The 19,470-nt window shown below is 42.8% G+C and overlaps 1 protein-coding gene across 5 annotated transcripts in view; it reads left to right on the forward strand.

Annotated features, from left to right (window-relative positions):
• The first annotated feature begins 2,459 nt into the window (after positions 1-2,459).
• PARD3B (par-3 family cell polarity regulator beta) overlaps positions 2,460-19,470 on the forward strand; it is a 1,090,519-nt gene continuing 1,073,508 nt past the window's right edge. For all 5 annotated transcript variants that reach the window (XR_013402125.1, XM_015110772.3, XM_015110773.3 and 2 more), the window contains exon 1: positions 2,460-3,036. Coding sequence is in view for 4 of the 5 variants with exons in the window: in XM_015110772.3 (XP_014966258.3) it covers positions 2,917-3,036 (120 nt within the window). In the remaining variant the exon portion in view is untranslated. The remainder of the gene's footprint in view (positions 3,037-19,470) is intronic.

Genomic DNA, 19,470 nt, shown 5'->3' on the forward strand with positions numbered 1-19,470 from the left:
TCCCATGGGGCATAAAATACTGATTTAGGAATTTGCTGGGCATGAATGACTGTGTGTTGCAGTTGTGTTCTTTTTTTTTAATCCCTTGATAATATATGATAAATTGTTTCTATATATGCTGTGATGAGGCTGAATAACAAATTAAACCTGGCTATTTAATAAACGCAAAATGTAAACACTAAACTCTTCATACTAACTTAGGACTATAAAAGGTCACCCAGTGGTGTGCAGAATTGCACAATGCACTGATCACATCCTTGTCTAGAGTCATCTCTTCCTTCATCTCACAATGGCGTGGCCTCTGCTGCATCCCCTAGGTCCCGATTCTAATTTCCCAAGTGGAATTCGGAGAGCTGGAGTGTTCTTTATGGTTCGCTTGGAGATTCTCAAAGCCAGGACTTTGGGTGGAGGGTTCCAGATATTGGGAAGGAGCTGAAGCTAGGCTAAGAGGGAATTTGTGGAGAGGAGAAGGGAGCTATTCATGACCCAAGCAGCAGAAAATGAGTCTGGAGCAACTGTAAAGCAAAAAGCCATGAAGCAGGAAGGATGGCAACATGCAAAGTTATTTCATCAGTGGAAAATCTTTGCTCCATACCATTCTATAGGTCCATATAACACCCAATATTAAAAGTGAGGGCCACACATTAATGCATGGCACCAGTATCTATTTGTTAGTTTGATTTACTCATTGGTACTTCTCATGTAAGAAACGGCACTGCAGTTATGATGAAGACTGGAATCAGATGACCTGGGTTTTAAGCCAGCCTCTGCTACTTTCTAAGAATGAGATTTCAACCAAATCATTTAACCTCCTTTGGCCTCAGCTCCTCGTCTCTGAAAAGAGGATAAAGTGTCTCCTTTGAAGAGAGCTGGCCTGAGAATGGAGACCACACTGAGGGACAGATAGAGCCAAGAGCTGGAGAGAGCTAGCTGGCCCCTGAGGACATAGTTTGAGTTCCTGCTTTCAACCTTGTCTCAATGGAGTGCTCTCTGGATCTTCTGATTTTATGAGGCGATCAATTCTGCCCTTGGTTTATGTAAATATAAATTAGTTTGTATTGGATTTACAACCATTTACAACGGACTTGGTTTACATGATCCTCTTGGTTGCCACTGACCTTCTATACATAGAAGACAACCAATATATACTTACTGGATGTATGAATGAGCTAAAATTTATTTTTTTAAAAACCCTCTTGAAACCGATGAATTTAATCTCCTGTGCATTATCATACCATCCTAGGCAATTCAAGTTCTATTTAAGTGTGTCCACATAGGAGCAAATCCTTCTGCAGAGAAACACATGATGCAGCCCCGAGGGTCTTGCTGGATGAACTGGATGGCTAAGAAAACTGCAGGGAGAGACCAGAGATTGAGCTCCGAAGACCTGAGTTCTTTTCAACAGAACTAACACCATGGTCTGCTCAGTCTCTTGACCTCTCCGAACACCATTCTTGATGCACAAGATGCGAAGAATAGTATCTACCTACAGGGTAGTTGTTAAGCTCAAAGGAGCTCATTTACATGAGAGGTAAGAATGAAACAAATGTAGTTTGTTGGTTTCCCCCACATATTCCCATTTCAATTGGTGATGGATACACACCTGCCAAATCATGAGTCTAAAGGTGTTAACTTTTTTTTTCCTAATAAAATGCACAACGGTAGTCGCATTCCAGAAGGCTATGTGTCAACACACGCGATCATGTCTGGGTCTTGGGTGTGACCTTTGGCCGAATACTCAGCGTCCTCGAGGGTCTGTAAAAGGAAAAGTTTCCACCGCCGCGTTCTCTCCAAGGTTCCCTTCAGCTCTGCTATCCCAGGGCTCCTCAGGGCAGCGGCAAGGGCTGTGCTTAAGGCGAGTTCCCCAGGTGATGGGAATGCCCACATAAGTTTGAGGAGCACTGGTTTAGAACTTGTTTGAGGGAACGTCTTAAAAAATGCTGCTCACCTAAGTGTGATTTTTGATCCATTAAGGCCCGCCTCTCTTAGGCTCCTCGGGCCACGCTTGCATCTCAGCACCTGGCAGCCTCGCCCCTTGGGTGTTTTTGGCGGGCGTGACGAGAAGCACCTGCTCCTGGGCTCCTTTTGCATCTTGCTGCAGTCCCCTCCTGTGAAAGGTGCAGCTCTGCAGTCTCCTCGCTCTTCCCTCGGGTGTTCTTTCTGAGATCCGGTTTCAATCCCCGAGTGTGTAGCCCTCGGATCGCCTTACAACTCCCCAGAGCTCCGTGTGCATGCGTGCGAGAGGGAGAGAGACAGGCAGAGACCCAGGTGATGAGACGAGGCTCCCGGGCTCCAGTTACTGGCCCGCAGGGCCGGGGCACGGCGTCGCCCAGCGCGCGGCGGGGCCCGGGAGCGCCGCGGCCCCTTTAAGAGCCGGGCCCAGGCGGGCCCCGGGACCGCGGGAGCCCAGAGCGCGGGCGCCGCGGAGGAGTTGGGAGCCGGCGCAAAAGTTTCCTCCCAACTCCGGCCCCGCGCGACGCCGCCGCCGCCCACTCCAGCTCGGGGCCTGGGGCCGGCCCTGCCACCACCGCCAGGGCCAGGGCCACGGCCAGCGACAGGGCAGGGCCGGCAGTTCCGCTTTGGTGGGCGCGGAGCAGCCGCCTGGGCCAGGCAGGAGTAGGAGCAGGAGCGGGAGGAGGAGGAGGAGGAGCCGGGCCGCGGAGCCGCCGCGTCCCGGGCCGCCGGGCACCTGGGAGGTAACCCTTCTCCACGGCCGCTCCTCCCCGATTCCCGCCACCTGCCCGGGTGAAAGGGGCGCTGCTGCGAGCCCCCGGGCCTCAGGGTGCTCCGGGGAGCGGCGCCCCGGGTCTCCGGGCCCACCCGCCCCGGGCCCCGGGCGTCCTCCCAGAGTAGGGGCTGCGCCCGCGGGGTCAGACACCTGTTCGGCCCGGCCCGGCGTGGTCGCCGGGGGCCAGGATGAAAGTGACCGTGTGCTTCGGCAGGACGGGCATCGTGGTGCCCTGCAAGGAGGGCCAGCTGCGCGTGGGCGAGCTCACCCAGCAGGCGCTGCAGCGGTACCTGAAGACCCGGGAGAAGGTGAGCGCGGCGCGGAGGAGGGGGGCGCGGCTGCAGTCAAGGCACCTGCCAGGTGCGACCCGGCGGCCACACTCGGGGGGATGCAGAAAACCCAGGGGATTATGGGGCACTGCCTGTAGCTGAAGTTGTTGTCGATTGCTAAGAGTAGTCATCTGGGTGTCTTTGGGCATTTGTGGGCCTTGAGCTCCGAGGGTCGTGGGTGGACCCGCAGCATTGGATTCTCTTGGGAGCTCCTTAGAACTGCACAATACGGGGACTTACTCCAAACCCACCGACTCAGGATCTGCTCTTTAAGGAGACCCCCAGGTGATTGGAATGCCCACTGAAGTTTGAGGAGCACTGGTTTAGAACTTGTTTGAGGGAACGTCTTAGAAAGTGCTGCTCACCTAAGTGTGATTTTTGACCCATTAAGGCCCGCCTCACTTAGGCTCCTTGGAGTTAGAAAGTTGACTGTGCAAGTGACACATACTCGGAAGTTAACAACTGATGGGGCCTTTGGAGTTTCAGCCATGTGAGCTGCCCTGTCTCAGTAACTTGGGCAGGAACTCAGGTGGGAGAACGCTGTTTGCTTAGCCAACCTGTCTGCATTTTGAGTGTTTTCAGTTTGTCACAGATTCTATGAGCATTTACTATGTGTGTGGGCTGTTGTCAGGTCCGGAGTGATTATTAAAATGAGAAAGACGTCCCTAGCTCTGTAGCTGAAGTCAGGAACAAGTAGAAATTAAGTGACAGTTGTTTTAAAGCGTTCAATACATGTTGAGAAAATATCTGGCAGTAGAACTTACGCCAAGTATTTGGGTAACATTGGGCCTCTGGGACTTCCTCAATGAAACTTTTAAATGAAGGCATTGAATAACCTTTTAATTTTTTGAATCTTCACATGGAACATTTTGTATGTCCCAAATCTTCCTCAAATAGGGCAAGTCACCAATTCTTGTTTTAGGGGTCAATTGTTCTCTTAATATTTGATCTCATGCCATGTGACTAAAATAGTGGGTTGGTCAATCTAGTGATAGAAAAATGTAAGTTTTCATTTCCTTTAACTTCTTATCGGTTATCCAAAGCATAAAAGTAATTGTTTCTTACAAGTATATAGCCTAGGGGTTTAAGAAAATACTTGCAACTTCTTTGCCTCCATTAAGAATTATTATACAGAAAAAAAAAATTCAGCTCTGGATAAATACGTGTATATTGCTTTGGATTCTCAAGAACTGGAGGAGAGTACAATGAAAGGTCTATTAATATATTAAATATAACCCCTAAAGATGAACTCTTTACTGATGGAATTGAGGTAGAGGAGGGAAAATATTAAAGTGGCTTAGAAAGCTAAGTGAAAATCTGCAATGTGTGCATGTGTGTGCGGGTGTGTGTGTTTGCCATTGTTAAAATAGTGTTTGCTGTTTAAATCATGTAATTGAGTTAACTGAGATTTAAACAAGTAACCGATTTTCTTTTAAATCGTATTTCACTAACTTTTGAAAGTGAGCTAAGGTTAATAGTAACAACATTACTCCAGACAGATTGAAATAGATCTTACTGAAGGATTGTCTTACAGAATTGAAGTTACCTTTTAACTATTAAATAATTTATGCCCTCAAATCTTGTATATTTGGAAGTTTAGTACAGGAGGCTGTCCAAGTAAGAGAGAAACTACAAGCTTGTAAATAACATGAAGAGAACTAACCAGCTGATATTTAATGCACTATAATTTGATCTTAAAAGGTGTTAAAAAGCTATTGATATTCTGGACTGGAAACGTAACTTACCACAGAACAATGTAATTGCATTGATCAGTTTACTATTATTACCAGACTTATATTTTTCTATTTACATTTATATATTAGTGAATGTGACATTTAAAGGTCACCTGCAGCGTATGAATCCTTCCTCTTTTTTTCACTTTTGAAATTTCATTTTAAGAAGTAGTAAGTGATGATTTTTTCCCCTCCCCAAGTATTCTTCTCCCATAGTTTCATTTTAAATAATATTGTAATCCTAACAAGATTTAACTAATATTAAATGGTATTCATAATGGCACTAAAAGGTCAATAAATATTCTAACAAATTCCATGCTTTTATTTTTTTCAATGGGAAAAGGCCAGAAATGTCAAAATTCAATTTGAAAAACAATATGTAATAAGTTCACTTTCTGTAAATCAGTGAAAGACACCTAAAAGGTTTGTATCCCTGGACAGCAAGGTCTTAAGCCCTGCACTTCGTAATAATAATCACACTAACAAATAACATGTATTGTGCTTATTCTGTGCAGGGGCCCTGTTTTAGGAGCTTTATGCTTATGACTTATTTCTCCCAACGACCTTAGGAGGTAGGTACTATTATTATCCCGATTTACAAATCGGGGGAAAAAGAGACACAGAGACATGACAAGTAAGTGGTAGATTTGGGTTTAGAAACCAGGAACTGTGTCTCTAGATGTTTGCTCTCAGCCATTAACTGCATAGCCTAGTACTATATATGTTGTTATGAATTGGAATTTATCCATATTATTTTTAATTCTTGTTTTAAAAAGACATTTCTATCTACAACTGCCATATCACATCAACCTAAAAATAGCAATTTTGCTTCTTGAATAGTGATGGGACATCCACAAGTTTCTCTTAATTATATATTTTATGAGGTCTACATGTAGAAAATCCAGTTTCTGAGGCAAATATTGTAGGATTTACAAATCATCTGTGGAAAATATTCCTCAGTCTAACTACAAATGGGAAAATGGGCAAGATCTTAGACATCCAGGTGGGGAGTGCTATAAAGAAACAAATTTGGTGGGAACATGAATGTAAAGTAAGTATTATTTTCTGAGGCACTGAGTCATTTAGATGGGAGAAAGATGGGTTTCAAGATTGAGGATGGAAGTTGAGGTTTCTAAAGTTTGGAAAGTAAGTGAAGCCCAAGGATACCATTCTAGATTTCATGCACAGCATCTGATAAGTAACCACTGCCTGTTGAGAACAAAGAATACGTATTTGTGGAATGTTGGGAGCCCCCTGAATCAATATCAGATAAGGCCAGAGGTTGGTGCAATCCTGAAGATACAGGGGGAGCTTTTGAGAAGGCTTTATTTACCTTCTGAAGTCTGGGCCTTTGAGGTTCCTGCCGCCATTCGATGAACTCCATTGGAAAGGTGGTGGACTGAGAGGTGAGAACTGTGGGATTGCTTATCTCTGAATCCTGACACTTTATCAGTGTCCCAGCCTCCAAATCCAATTTAGTGAAGTTGTTAGTGGAGAAGTGATTGTCTTCTTATGTGCTCATGGTGGGGATCATTGAGTAATTAGTTAAATTTATCATCAAAATTATGTGTCACAGGTGAATGGGTAATTGAGCTGTGTCCTGCAGGGACTCTCAACCCTGGCTGAACATCAGTCACCTCTAATTTTCACATTTAACATTTTAAACATTAGAAATACCTGTGTCCCTTTCTCCAAGATTCTCATTCATTGGGTTAGGAGTGGGTCCTGGGCATAGGTATTTTAAAGAGCACTCCAGGTGATTTTGATGCCCAGCCAAGGTTGAGAATCACTAATCTACTCTTCTAATTTTTTCATGCTGCTGAACTCATTGGATTTTAAACTCTTTCGATGGCAGATACTGTGTCTTAGATATCTATGCACCAACCTGTTATTATGCACAATACGTGTTATTCGTTAATGGGATTATTATTACGAAGTACAGGGCTTAAAACCTTGCCATCTAGGGATTCAAACCTTTTAAGCATCTTTCACTGATTTACAGAAAGTGAATTTATTACACATTGTTTTTCAAATTGTATTTTGACATTTCTGGCCTTTTCTCATTAAAAAACAACAACAACAAATAAAAGTATGGAATTTGTCAGAGTATTTATTGACCTTTTAGTGCCATTAGAAATACTCCTACTCCTACCCTCTACTCCTACCCTTAGAGAATTCTTCCTATAGAAGCTGCTTAAATAATTGCTTAAAGTGAACATTCATTTTATATAGACAATTGTCCCTTAGTATCCACAGGGGATTGGTTCCAGGACTTCCCTTGGATACCAAAATCTGCAGATGCTCAAGTTCCTGATATAAACTGCTGCAGTGTTTGCATGTAATCTACACACATCTTCCTGTATATTTTAAGTCATCTCTAGATTATTTATAATACTTAATACAATGTAAAAGCTATTTAAAAGTTGTTACACTATACTGTTTAAGGAATAGTGACAAGAAAGTTGTGTGTATTTGTCCAGTGCAGATAGTTTTTTTCCTAAATATTTTTGATCTGTGGTTGGTTGAATCCACAGATGCAGAATGCATGGATGTGGAGGGCCAACTGTGTGTGTGTGTGTGTGTGTGTGTGTATTCACTGAGGATGAAGTGAATAAGGGAAAGACTTGTCTAGTAATGAGGACGTATAGTGTGTTCAGGGGTTGGAATGAATGAGAAATAAGAGCATTGAATTCATGGGATAGCAGGCCTGCTGGAATTTACAAAGGCCAATTTGTGGATCTGACTGTATATGTGAGTACTCTTTTTTAAAAAGGAAAAATTATATTTGATAGTGTTTTCAAGATGAATCTTTTCTGTATTCAGATATTTTGAGTAATAAGTTTGTTTTACAAGTTGAGGCAGCTTCCCAGAACTGGGAATAGTCTGATTAGACTAACAATTCCATTCCCTGATTAACTGTGGGATCAGAATCTAAGAGAGTTTGTGTAGTAACAAGAATCTGGTATGGTAATGTGTGGGAGTAGCCTGGAGGAATAGGCTAGAACTCTTGAATTTTTAAACTTTTCAGGCTTTGATGCCTTGTTACCTAAATAGATTTTAAGGTTCTTGTATACACAAGCTAGGCCCAGACTGGATTCCTCAAATGCTTTTCAATTTATTGGGCACTGACTTACTTGAGTGCTTTATTTCCTATTCAGACCTCACTTCTTTACAGCATGTGGACAGAACTGACTCGCCATCAGCATTACACATGCTTCCAACTTGGTTTTGGTTCTGCTACTCAGCTTGCAATGAGCAGCTTCTAAGTTTGCAAACAGAGGGCTCTTGGGCCTGCTGTGACCCACAGACATATTTTCGTAGGTCTGCTCAGTGTTATATTTTGACTTAGTTGTCAGCGTTTAAATATTTTGAGATTTCATGCAAAACTCCAGATTCCTATCTTCTTTGGGGGAAAAGCAAATCAGAAGCTCTGACAATGCTGGGCTTTACTTTCCCACATAGCAACCATCAGTTGGAGCTGAGACACCTCTGTTCTCTTTAGAAATAATTATTAATGCTCCAGTCTCCATTATTGCTTCCCTAACAGTGAGGATAAGTTATTGTTGTCGTGTTTGATTGTTTTACTCTGTGCTTATTTTCTCACTTACGGCCTTAATGCATTGTTGCTATTTGCCTGGCCTGCTTGTGGGCGTATGAGTTTGTGCTCCTGGACCTTCTCTCCCCTCTCTCCTCTTTCTCTTCCTTTCTCTCTCACATACACATCCCCACACACCCTGTGTGTATAATCCATGCACATAGGGTTTGCTGAACCGGGTTTGGCTGGTTATCTGAGCTGAGTTAATTGCCCTGTGCGCAACTGGGAGCCACAGCCCTGATTTGTAGCTTAAGGCCCTATGCTTAATCAAGTGGCTTAGTTAACCAGGAATTCATTCCCAGGGTGTTCTGTGCCACAGATTCCCTTTGAAGAAGTTGGGCAAATGGTAATGTCAGATTTTTTGAGACTATTTTCTGAGTGTACTGTTAAAGACATCTGAGGAGTGTGTTAACCATTCAGAACTTTGGGCCTCTCTTGGAAAATCTGAAGCAATGTAGTGCAATAGAACTTTCTCGGATGAAGAGATGTTCTAGATTTGCACCTTTCAATAGGGCAGCCACTAGACACATGTGATTGTTAAGTATTTGAAATGTGCCTAGTGCAACTGAGGAACTGAATTTTAAATTTTAATTTACTTAAATGTAAATCGCCACAAATGGCTTGCCTTAATGGACAGTTCAGGTCCAATGTTCTTCTGATGGGTTCTGTCAGCTGCTTTTGGAAACCACTGGCTTAAAGACCAGATCCCAGGCAGTCCTTAACTTGACATTGCTACTCAGTTCTGTTGAGAACTTTGCATTAGAAAGGGATCTTCAGCTACTCTTTGGTATCCACAGGTGGTAGAGAGAGCCTTTAAACCTTAAATGCTGCACCTAGACACTAGCACAAAAACTAGCTGGGTTGGAGAGTAAACCCAGGTCGGCCTCAGTTTTATACCTTTGGTGCAACAGGCTGAGGATGTACATCCTCTGTCTCTGGTACTGGGCGGAGAGTGGGCCAACGAGGAGCAGTGAACAAAAATCTGGGTCATTTTTAGTGAGATTTAGATGCTTCTCGACTGATAGAAATACTGAACATCTTCAGTTTAAGTCCCAGCTATTTATCTTTGTTTTTATTGCATTGGCTTTTGGGTTCTTGGTCATGAAATCCTTGCCTAAGCCAGTGTCTAGAAGGATTTTTCCAATGTTATCTTCCAGAATTTTATAGTTTCAGGTCTTAGACTTAAATCCTTGATCCACTTTGAGTTGATTTTTGTGTAAGGTGAGAGATCAGGATCCAGTTTCATTCTGCTACATGTGGCTTGCCAATTATCCCAGCACCATTTGTTGAATAGGGTGTCCTTTCCCCAATTAATGTTTTTGTTTGCTTTCTTGAAGATCAGTTGGCTCTACGTATTTGGGTTATTTCTGGGTTCTCTATTCTGTTCCAATGGTCTATGGGCCTATTTTTATACTAGTACCGTGCTGCTTGGTGACTACGGTCTTATAGTATAGTTTGAAATCAGAGCTTTTCCATGCCAAAAGGAACGGTCAGCAGTGTAAACAGACAACCCACAGAGTGGGAGAAAATCTTTGCAATCTATACATCTGACAAAGGACTGATATCTAGAATCTACAATGAATTCAAACAAATTAGCAAGAAAAAAACCAAACAATCCCATCAAAAAGAAGGCTAAGGACATGAATAGACAATTCTCAAAACAATTTTCAAAAGAACATACAGAAATGGCCAACAAACATGAAAAAATGCTCAACATCACTAATGATCAGGGAAATGTAAATCAAATTACAATGTGATACCACCTCACTCTTGCAAGAATGACCATCATCAAAAAAATTTAAAAAGTTAGATGTTGGTGTGGATATGGTGAACAGGGAACAACACTTCTACACTGCTGGTTGGAATGTAAACTAGTACAATCGCTATGGAAAACAGTGCGGAGATTCCTTAAAGAACTAAAAGTAGAAGTACCATTTGATCCAGCAATCCTGCTACTGGGATCTACCAAGAGGAAAATAAGTCATTGTATGAAAAAGATATTTGCACATGCATGTTTAGCAGCACAGTTTACAACTGCAAAAACGTGGAACCAACACAAATGCCCATCAGTCAACGAGTGGGTAAAGAAACAGTATATACACACATATACATATACATACACACACAATGGAATATGCCTCAGCCATAAAAAAAGAGTGAATTAATGGCATTTGCAGCAACCTGGATGAGATTGGAGCCTATTATGCTAAGTGAAGTAACTCAGGAGTGGAAACCTAAACATTGTATGTTCTCACTCATAAGTGGGAGTTCTCACTCATGAGTATGCAAAGGCATAAGAATGACACAAAGGACTTCGGGGACTCAGGGAGAAAGGGTGGGAAGGGCACAAGGGATAAAAGACCACAAATTTGGTGCTGTGCTTACTGCTCAGGTGATGGATGCACCAAAATCTCACAAATCACCACTAAAGAACTTAGTCATGTAATGAATCACCACCTGTCCCCCAATAATTTATGGACATAAAAAAATTTAAAAAATACTAAACATCTTAAGCACATGCTTCCTGGAACCTACACTCTTCTGACTTTTTTCCTATATATTGTCCATTCTCAGGCTCTTTGGCTGGTTCCTTCTTTCCTCCTCCACCTCTTAGTGCTGCAGTACCCCAGGACTCAATTCTTAAAATCTCCCCATCTCTCTCTACTTACAGTAATATGGTTCCAAATATCACTGGGGTAGCTCCAGCCCAGATGTCTTCCCTGAACTGCCAGCTCTATATACAGCTGTCTTCTTGACCCTTTGCCTGGACATCTGGTAGGCATCTCACACTTATAGCATGTGCCCAAATCAATTCCTAATCCCCAACTCCAAATCAAGTCCTCCTACAATCTAAGCATGTTATTAAATGGCAAGGCCATCTTTCTAGCTGTCCCGCCAGAAATGCTTGTCATCACCCTTGACCAATGTTTTTCTCTCATGATCCACATACAGTCAGTCTGCAAATCTGGTTGGCTCTGCTCTCATACTAGATTTGGAATCTGACTACTTTTCAGTCTCTTTCCTGTTGGTATACTGGAGCTTGTTTTTTATTATGTTTTTCTTTAGATAGACTTTAGTGTCTCCATTTCTGACTCCAAGACTCCCACATTACTGTCTCCTTAACACAAAAGCTAGAGTGATAATTAAAAATTCTAGTCAGGTCATGTAATTCTTCTACTGAAGAGCTTCTGATGGCTCACATCTCTCCTAAATGGCCTTTGAAGTGCTACATGATCTGACTATCTGTGCAGAAAAAAGTTAACATAGCAGGCCTGAGACTACTATCCTTAGAAAGCCTGCTTGCGAAGCTAGGCCTTGGCTGGTGGCATCTGGAAAGTCAGATTTGTGGAGGGCTACCACCATTCCCTTATCGGAATGGCTCACTGTGCAAAACTGTTTCTGCAAACAATATGGCTTATGCTGAACACCTGGTCTTTTTCTGGGAGTCTGGAATTTTTGTACATGCTAAGCAGAAGGTGCCTATGTGATCAGTCCACAGTAAAAACCTTGAGTGTTGGGTCACTAATGAGTGCTCCTGGTAGGCAACATTTCACACATGTGGTAAGAACTCACTGCTGCGGGAATTAAGCAAGTCCTCTCCACTAAGGGAAGACCCTTGGAAGCTTGTGTCTGGTTTCCTCCAGACTTCACCCTGAATGCCAGTTTCTTTTGCTGATTTGGCTTTGTATCTTTTCACTAATAAATTATATCCACAAAGGGCCTGGCACAGTGGCTCACACCTGTAATCCTAGCACTTTGGGGGGCTGAGGTGGGTGAATCACCTGAGCTCTGGAGTTCAAGATCAGCCTGGGCAACATGGCGAAACCCTGTCTCTACTGAAAATACAAAAATTAGCCGGGCGTGGTGGCACACACCTGTAATCCCAGATAATTGGGAGGCTGAGGCAGGAGAATTGCATAAACCTGGGAGGTGGAGATTGCAGTGAGCCGAGATTGCATCACTGCACTCTAGCCTGGGCAACAGAGTGAGACGCTGTCTTAAAAAAATTTGATATCCATGAGCATGGTATATGCTGAGTTCCTTGAGTTATCTTGGTGAATCATTGAACCTGGAAGGTCTTGGGGACTCCAGCACCCTATCTCTTACTTCTCTGACCTCATCATCTACCACACAGCCTTCTGTGCTCCTGCCTCAGTCATGCTGATCTCTTGTCATGTTATACAAGTGTGCCAGACAGACTCTTACTTCGTGCTATTTTCTCTCTTCCTAAAATATTTTCTTTCAGTTATCCACCTATCTGCTTCTTTCATAGTTTCCATCTGAAATAATTGTTTTCTTCTTCAGGAAACCTTCCTGACCACCCTACTTATAATTATAACCTTCTGACCACCCTTTCTATTGCCATTCCCTGATTTAGTTCTATCTGCAGACCTCATTCTTCCTACCATACCACTTACTTTAACTGTATTTCTTGTCTCCACCACTAGAATATTAACTTCAATAAAGGTAGAGATAGCTGTCTCTTTTGTTCATGTCTGAACCCTTAGCTCCTAGAAGAGCACCAGGTCATAGTAGAGTATCAGTAAGTTCTTTTCAAAGAAGTAATTCTTTTACCATGCATCCATCACCACCTGTTGCAGCTATCTCTTGTATTTATTTACAAACTATCACCAAAATATAGTAGCTGAAAATACCACTCAACATCATGATTGTGTAGGTCAGGAATTTGGACCAAGCACAAGGGGGAAGTTTCTGTGTGATGTTTTCTAGGTCTGGGATGCTCAAGATGGCATCTTCACTCGCATGTCTGGTGCCTCAGCTAGAATGGCTCTACTAGCTGTGAAGATAAAGCAACCACTCTCTGCTTTGATGAGTTTCATGGCCTCCCGGATGATGAGGCACACACGTGAATAAGCCAGTTTTGCTTTAGTGGTATGTTTGCAGGGATACAATATAGACAAATAATGACCTTTGAAAGAGAAGACACTGAAGCTGTTTTGAAAGATGATGAGGAATTTTCCAGGAGAAAAGTGAGATAAGACCTTCTAGGTGGAGGGAAGAAAGTGGTTGAGGGAGTTGTGAAAAGTTGAGCGTAGCCTGAAGAGGAGTGGGTGTACACACTAATTTGGACCAGATGGTGATGGTCCTTGGGTGCTGCCCTAAGGGATTTTCATGCTGTCTTAATGTAGCTCTCCATTTTATTACCAATATACTCACATTTTGCTTAATTTGCATGAGTCTAAAATGTGTATAAACTTAAAATGGAGCATTTTCAGAAAATAGGGGAATAAATGATCTAACTTTGTAGTATGTCTGTTAAGGCCTCATCACTCGGTTATGCTGGTTTTCACACCTTCCCCTGCAAAACTGTTTTCAACAAAATTATCAAGATCTAGTAGCTAAAGTCCATGGTTACCTTCTACTTCTTGTTTTTGATGATGTCCCACCTTTTAAAACTCTCTACCCATGGGCTTTTCAGGATTTTTTTTTTTTTTTGAGATGGAGTTTTGCTCTGTCACCCAGGGGATTTTCAGGATTTTTAAACATCTGTCTTCTTTTAGGCTTCACAGATGTCCTCTCTACCATCTTCTTGTATGTTGGTACACTGGGGTTCTGGCCTTTTCCTCCATGGGATCTCATTCACCGCATGGCTTCACCTACCCTCAAATACACACTTCTAGCCCTGAACTTGCTCCAGAACCCAATATCTGCCTGCCTCTGGACTTCATTACTGGATGTTCCACAGACAATTCAAGCCCACTCTATTCTCTGTGAATCTGCTTGCCCCATTCCTTATAGACTGTTGCTCCGCACATGGTACCATCATTCACTTGGTTGTGTAATCCAGAGACCTGGATATCCTTCACACCTCCCTCATATTCCACCACATGTCCAGTCACTCAGAAATTTCTTTTGATGCTTTGAAGTGATCTCTCTTGGATCTGCTTCCTCCTTATCGTCTCTATATCCCAAGAACAGAGAATCTTATTTATTTTCTTATCTCTGTTTTTAGCACATATTTGATATATAGTATAGATACTATAAATGCTTGCTAAACTATGTCAAATTCCACATTTTTAAAATAAAAATGAGAATGAGCTTGTAGTCAACACGGTGTTTGTAAGTTTGGAGTCTTTATATACTGTATATATACATTTTAAAAAAAATCTAAATGCAACTTCTCTCTTGATTATCTTCAAATGCCTAATCATCTCCACATTTGCTGTAGGCAGTAGTTTAGTGTTCCATTATATCTGTCACACTGATTGTCTTAAATAACAGCTTCAAATTCTGACAGGTTGACTTGCTTCTTAGATTTTTCAGACTAAGTGCTCTGTAGTTCTGGATTTTCCATGAAGCAACATAATTTTTTTGCTTCATGTAGATTTCTGTGATGCCGTCTCTTGTGTTTGGAAAATGTTTGATTTTCAGCATTCATTAATTTCATGTTGATTTTAAAATTATCTGGATTATCTCAATTTTGATGAATTATTTATTTTTGACAGGCATGTTATCTCTGTCTTAGGAGCTACTAAATCTGAGTCTGCCCCCTGTTGCTGGGCTGAACCATTTTGATTGCTGAACTCTCATTTTTTGGATTGCAATGTAGTGGAATTGCAGGATATCAAGACAGGCCGGTTAAAAAGGTTTTCTCTCAATTTAGTCTCTATCAGATGCAGTGCCAAGTATCTTCCAGATAAATGTGTCCTGCATTGCTCTTGTCCGCTGCCTCAAGTTGAGGATGTTAAACTCTATGAGTTGTCCCTGTTTACAGATGACATGATTGTATATTTAGAAAACCCTGTTGTCTCAGCACAAAATCTCCTTAAGCTAATAAGCAACTTCAGCAAAGTCTCAGGATACAAAATCAATGTGCAAAAATCACAAGCATTCCTATACACCAATAGCAGACAAACAGTCAAATCATGAGTGAACTCCCATTCACAATTGCTGCAAAGAGAATACATTACCCAGGAATCCAACTTAACAAGGGATGTGAAGTACCTCTTCAAGGAGAACTACAAACCACTGCTCAACAAAATAAAAGAGGACACAAACAAATGGGAGAATATTCCATGCCCATGGATAGGAAGAATCAATATTGTGAAAATGGCCGTACTGACCAAGGTAATTTATAGATTCAATGCCATTCCCATCAAGCTACCACTATTTTATTCACAGAATTGGAAAAAACTACTTTAAAGTTCATAAGGAGCCAAAAAAGAGCCCACATTGCCAAGTCAATCCTAAGCATAAAGAACAAAGCTGGAGGCATCACGCTACCTGACTTCAAACTATACTACAAGGCTACCGTAACCAAAACAGCATAGTACTGGGACCAAAACAGAGAAATAGACCAATGGAACAGAACAGAGGCCTCAGAAATAACACCACACATCTACAACCATCTGATCTTTAACAAACCTGAGAAAAACAAGAAATGGGGAAAAGATTCCCTATTTAATAAATGGTGCTGGGAAACCTGGCTAGTCATATATAGAAAGCTGAAACTGTATTCCTTCCTTACATCTTATACAAAAATTAATTCAAGATGGATTAGAGACTTAAATGTTAGACCTAAAACCATAAAAGCCCTAGAAGAAAACCTAGACAATACCATTCAAGACATAGGTATGGGCAAGGACTTCATGACTAAAACACCAAAAGCAATTGCAACAAAGCCAAAATAGACAAATGGGATCTAATTAAACTAAAGAGCTTCTGCACAGCAAAAGAAACTACCATCAGAGTGAACAGGCAGCCTACAGAATGGGAGAAAATTTTTGCAATCTACCCATCTGACAAAGGGCTAATATCCAGAATCTACAAAGAACCTAAACAAATTTACAAGAAAAAAACAAACAGCCCCATCAAAAAGTGGGTTGAAGGATATGAACAGACATTTCTCAAAAGAAGACATTTATGCAGCCAACAGACACATGAAAAAATGCTCATCATCACTGATCATCAGAGAAATGCAAATCAAAATCACAATGAGGTATTATCTCACACCAGTTAGAATGGCATCATTAAAAAGTCAGGAAACAACAGGTGCTGGAGAGGATGTTGAGAAATAGGAATGCTATTACAGTGTTGGTGGGAATGTAAGCTAGTTCAACCATTTTGGAAGACAGTGTGACAATTCCTCAAGGATCTAGAGCTAGAAATACCATTTGACCCAGCTATCCCATTACTGGGTATATACCCAAAGGATTATAAATCGTGCTGCTATAAAGACACATGCACATGTATGTTTATTGTGGCACTATTCACAATAGCAAAGACTTGTAACCAACCCAAATGTCCATCTGTGATAGACTGGATTAAGAAAATGTAGCATATATACACCATGGAATACTATGCAGCCATAAAAAAGGATGAGTTCATGTTCTTTGCAGGGACATGAATGAAGCTGGAAACCATCATTCTGAGCAAACTATCACAAGGACAGAAAACCAAACACTGCATGTTCTCACTCATAGGTGGAAAATGAACAATGAGAACACTTGGACACAGGGTGGGGAACATCACACACTGGGCCCTTTTTGGGGTGGGGGTTGGGGGGAGGGATAGCATTGGGAGAAATACCTAATGTAAATGACGGGTTGATGGGTGCAGCAGACTAGCATGGCACATGTATACCTATGTAACGAGCCTGCAGGTTGTGCACATGTACCCTTAGAACTTAAAGTATAATAATAAAATGTGCCATGTACTCAGTGAGGTCTCAGTCAGACTTCCAATTAGGGGATCCTGTGTGAAGATTGCCTGTAACAATCTGATCATCTAAAAGTCACTTTGGTCACATGGAGGAGGATTTAGACAGTGACTTTGGGTCAGCATTGTGTTTTCTGCTGGGGTTATATAGTAAAATAAGACACAGCTTCTGCCACCAGTGTGCTTATAGATTTAACAGGCATAGAGAAGCATGGAAACAGGGCATGGTATGATCAAGGAGCTTTGGGGCAAGGGAGGTGAGGAAGTTGAGCAGATTTCACTCCATGAGCTGTACCTGGCCAGGGGTTTGAAGGATACATGGACAGTTGCCAGGGCAGTAGGAGTGGAAGATGGGGCAGGACATGAGGGAGGGGTGGGGGCAGCCTACCGCTGTTTGAAGGTAAACATGTATGTTTTGCTTGAAGGAGGAGGTTGGGGAGAAGAGGGTAGAATTGTGGGAAGTTTCTCCAGGACAGTTGTGGGAGGGGTAGTAGGGAATGAGAAAGGGTCAAAGCCAGAGTTAAGGAAGCATTTGGGGCAGGGTGGAGATATTGTTAGACCTACCTTTTTTTTTTGTTTTGTTTTTTGAGATGGAGTCTGGCTCTGTCGCCCAGGCTGGAGTGCAGTGGCCGAATCTCAGCTCACTGCAAGCTTCGCGTCCCGGGTTTATGCCATTCTCCTGCCTCAGCCTCCCAAGTAGCTGGGACTACAAGCGCCTGCCACTTCGCCTGGCTAGTTTTTTTGTATTTTTTAGCAGAGTCTGGGTTTCACCGTGTTAGCCAGGGTGGTCTCGATCTCCTGACCTAGTGATCTGCCCGTCTCGGCCTCCCAGAGTGCTGGGATTACAGGCTTGAGCCACCGTGCCTGGCCTGGACCTACCTTTTTTATTGATTGTCCTAGAGAGTGGAGATAGAGGGAGCCGGGACTGGAGGTGGAAGAACTGGCTCAGGTCCTGCTATGGGAGTGGAGGTTAGATGTATTGAAGCAGAAGCAGAAGCAGAAATGAGCTTTGAGGTTTAGGGGGCAAAGTAGTTAGGCTTGGGGGTTGACTGTAAGTAGGAAGAGATGTTTAGGTGGAACTGGGGAGAGGGAGCAGTCTCTCAAACATTTTGGTGAATATGCCTATGTTCTAACCACCCAGACCTGGGGTTCTGAGATAACGAAGACATGTCCTTTGTTCTACAGAGCCTGATAGATAGGGATAGGAGAGGTGGGAGACTGAGAACAGATGAAAGGGTTGGTGAGCAGTGTGAGGGCCTGGAGAAATCAGAAATCCTGGGTAAAGATGCCAATCTTTTGCGCCAGTTTTTCAGCATTGGGTTAGAACCTTGATTCAAGGTTAGGATTAGAGGGCAGATGTGGGAACGATCTGGTGCTCAGAAATAAAAGTTGTTAGGCTCAGTTAATGAAAGTGTAAACTGATATGGGTGGCTTTTAGACTTTGGTAGTCACAGTGGCTGGAAATCTTCCTTTGCTCCTCTGGACCCACTCTTGTCCCTTTTTTAGTCCCCTCTGTGACCCAGGAGGCTGAGCTGAGTGGACTTTCTTGCCCTCTAGCTTCTAGTTAGGGTCGGCCACTCGGGAGGCCCCAGTGAGAGAATCAAGAGGGTGGGCAGCTCCATTCCTGCCAGGTCACTGTGGGCTGGCTGCTTCCCTTTCCTAAAGGCCACAGCTCCAGCCCTATGTGCTCATCTCCCTTGTATTTCTTATTTTTATTTTGTTTGAGATGGAGTTTTGCTCTTGTCACCCAGGTTGGAGTGCAGTGGCGCGGTGGTCTTGGCTCACTGCAACCTCCTCCTCCAGGGTTCAAGTGATTTTCCTGCCTCAGCCTCCTGAGTAGCTAGGATTACAGGTGTGTGCCACCACACCTGGCTAACTTTTTGTATTTTTAGTAGAGACAGGGTTTCACCATGTTGGGCAGGCTGGTCTCAAACTCCTGACCTCAGGTGATCCACCCACCTCGGTCTCCCAAAGTGCTGAGATTACAGGCGTGAGTCGCCGCACCCGGCCATCTCCCCTGTATTAAGTTCACTCCTTCTCCTGGCCTGTTGGGTCTCAAACTATGGCAAGGGATTGCCGCTGTTAGGAGCTTTGTCCCTTGATGGTGTACTGCCCAAGTTTGGACTGATGAAGACAGTAAGAAATATTTGCCTGCATTACTCAGTATCTACAACGCACACACACACACACACACACGCACATCCGCACGCGTGCGCACATACACACACACACACCCCCCTACTGAAACAAAAGTTTAAGGAGAGTACTTACCTTTACTGTGAATGATGCCCTCTGATTTCTAAATTGTATTTTGTTTTACTGAAAAAGTAGTTGGGGTATGCTAAATTGATTCCACTAATGGGTTCGGGCCTACAGTAAAAAACCACTGGAGCTTCCTAATGTTTA

This window comes from Macaca mulatta, chromosome 12, assembly GCF_049350105.2.
Source record: "Macaca mulatta isolate MMU2019108-1 chromosome 12, T2T-MMU8v2.0, whole genome shotgun sequence".
NCBI classification, from domain to species: Eukaryota; Metazoa; Chordata; class Mammalia; order Primates; family Cercopithecidae; genus Macaca; species Macaca mulatta.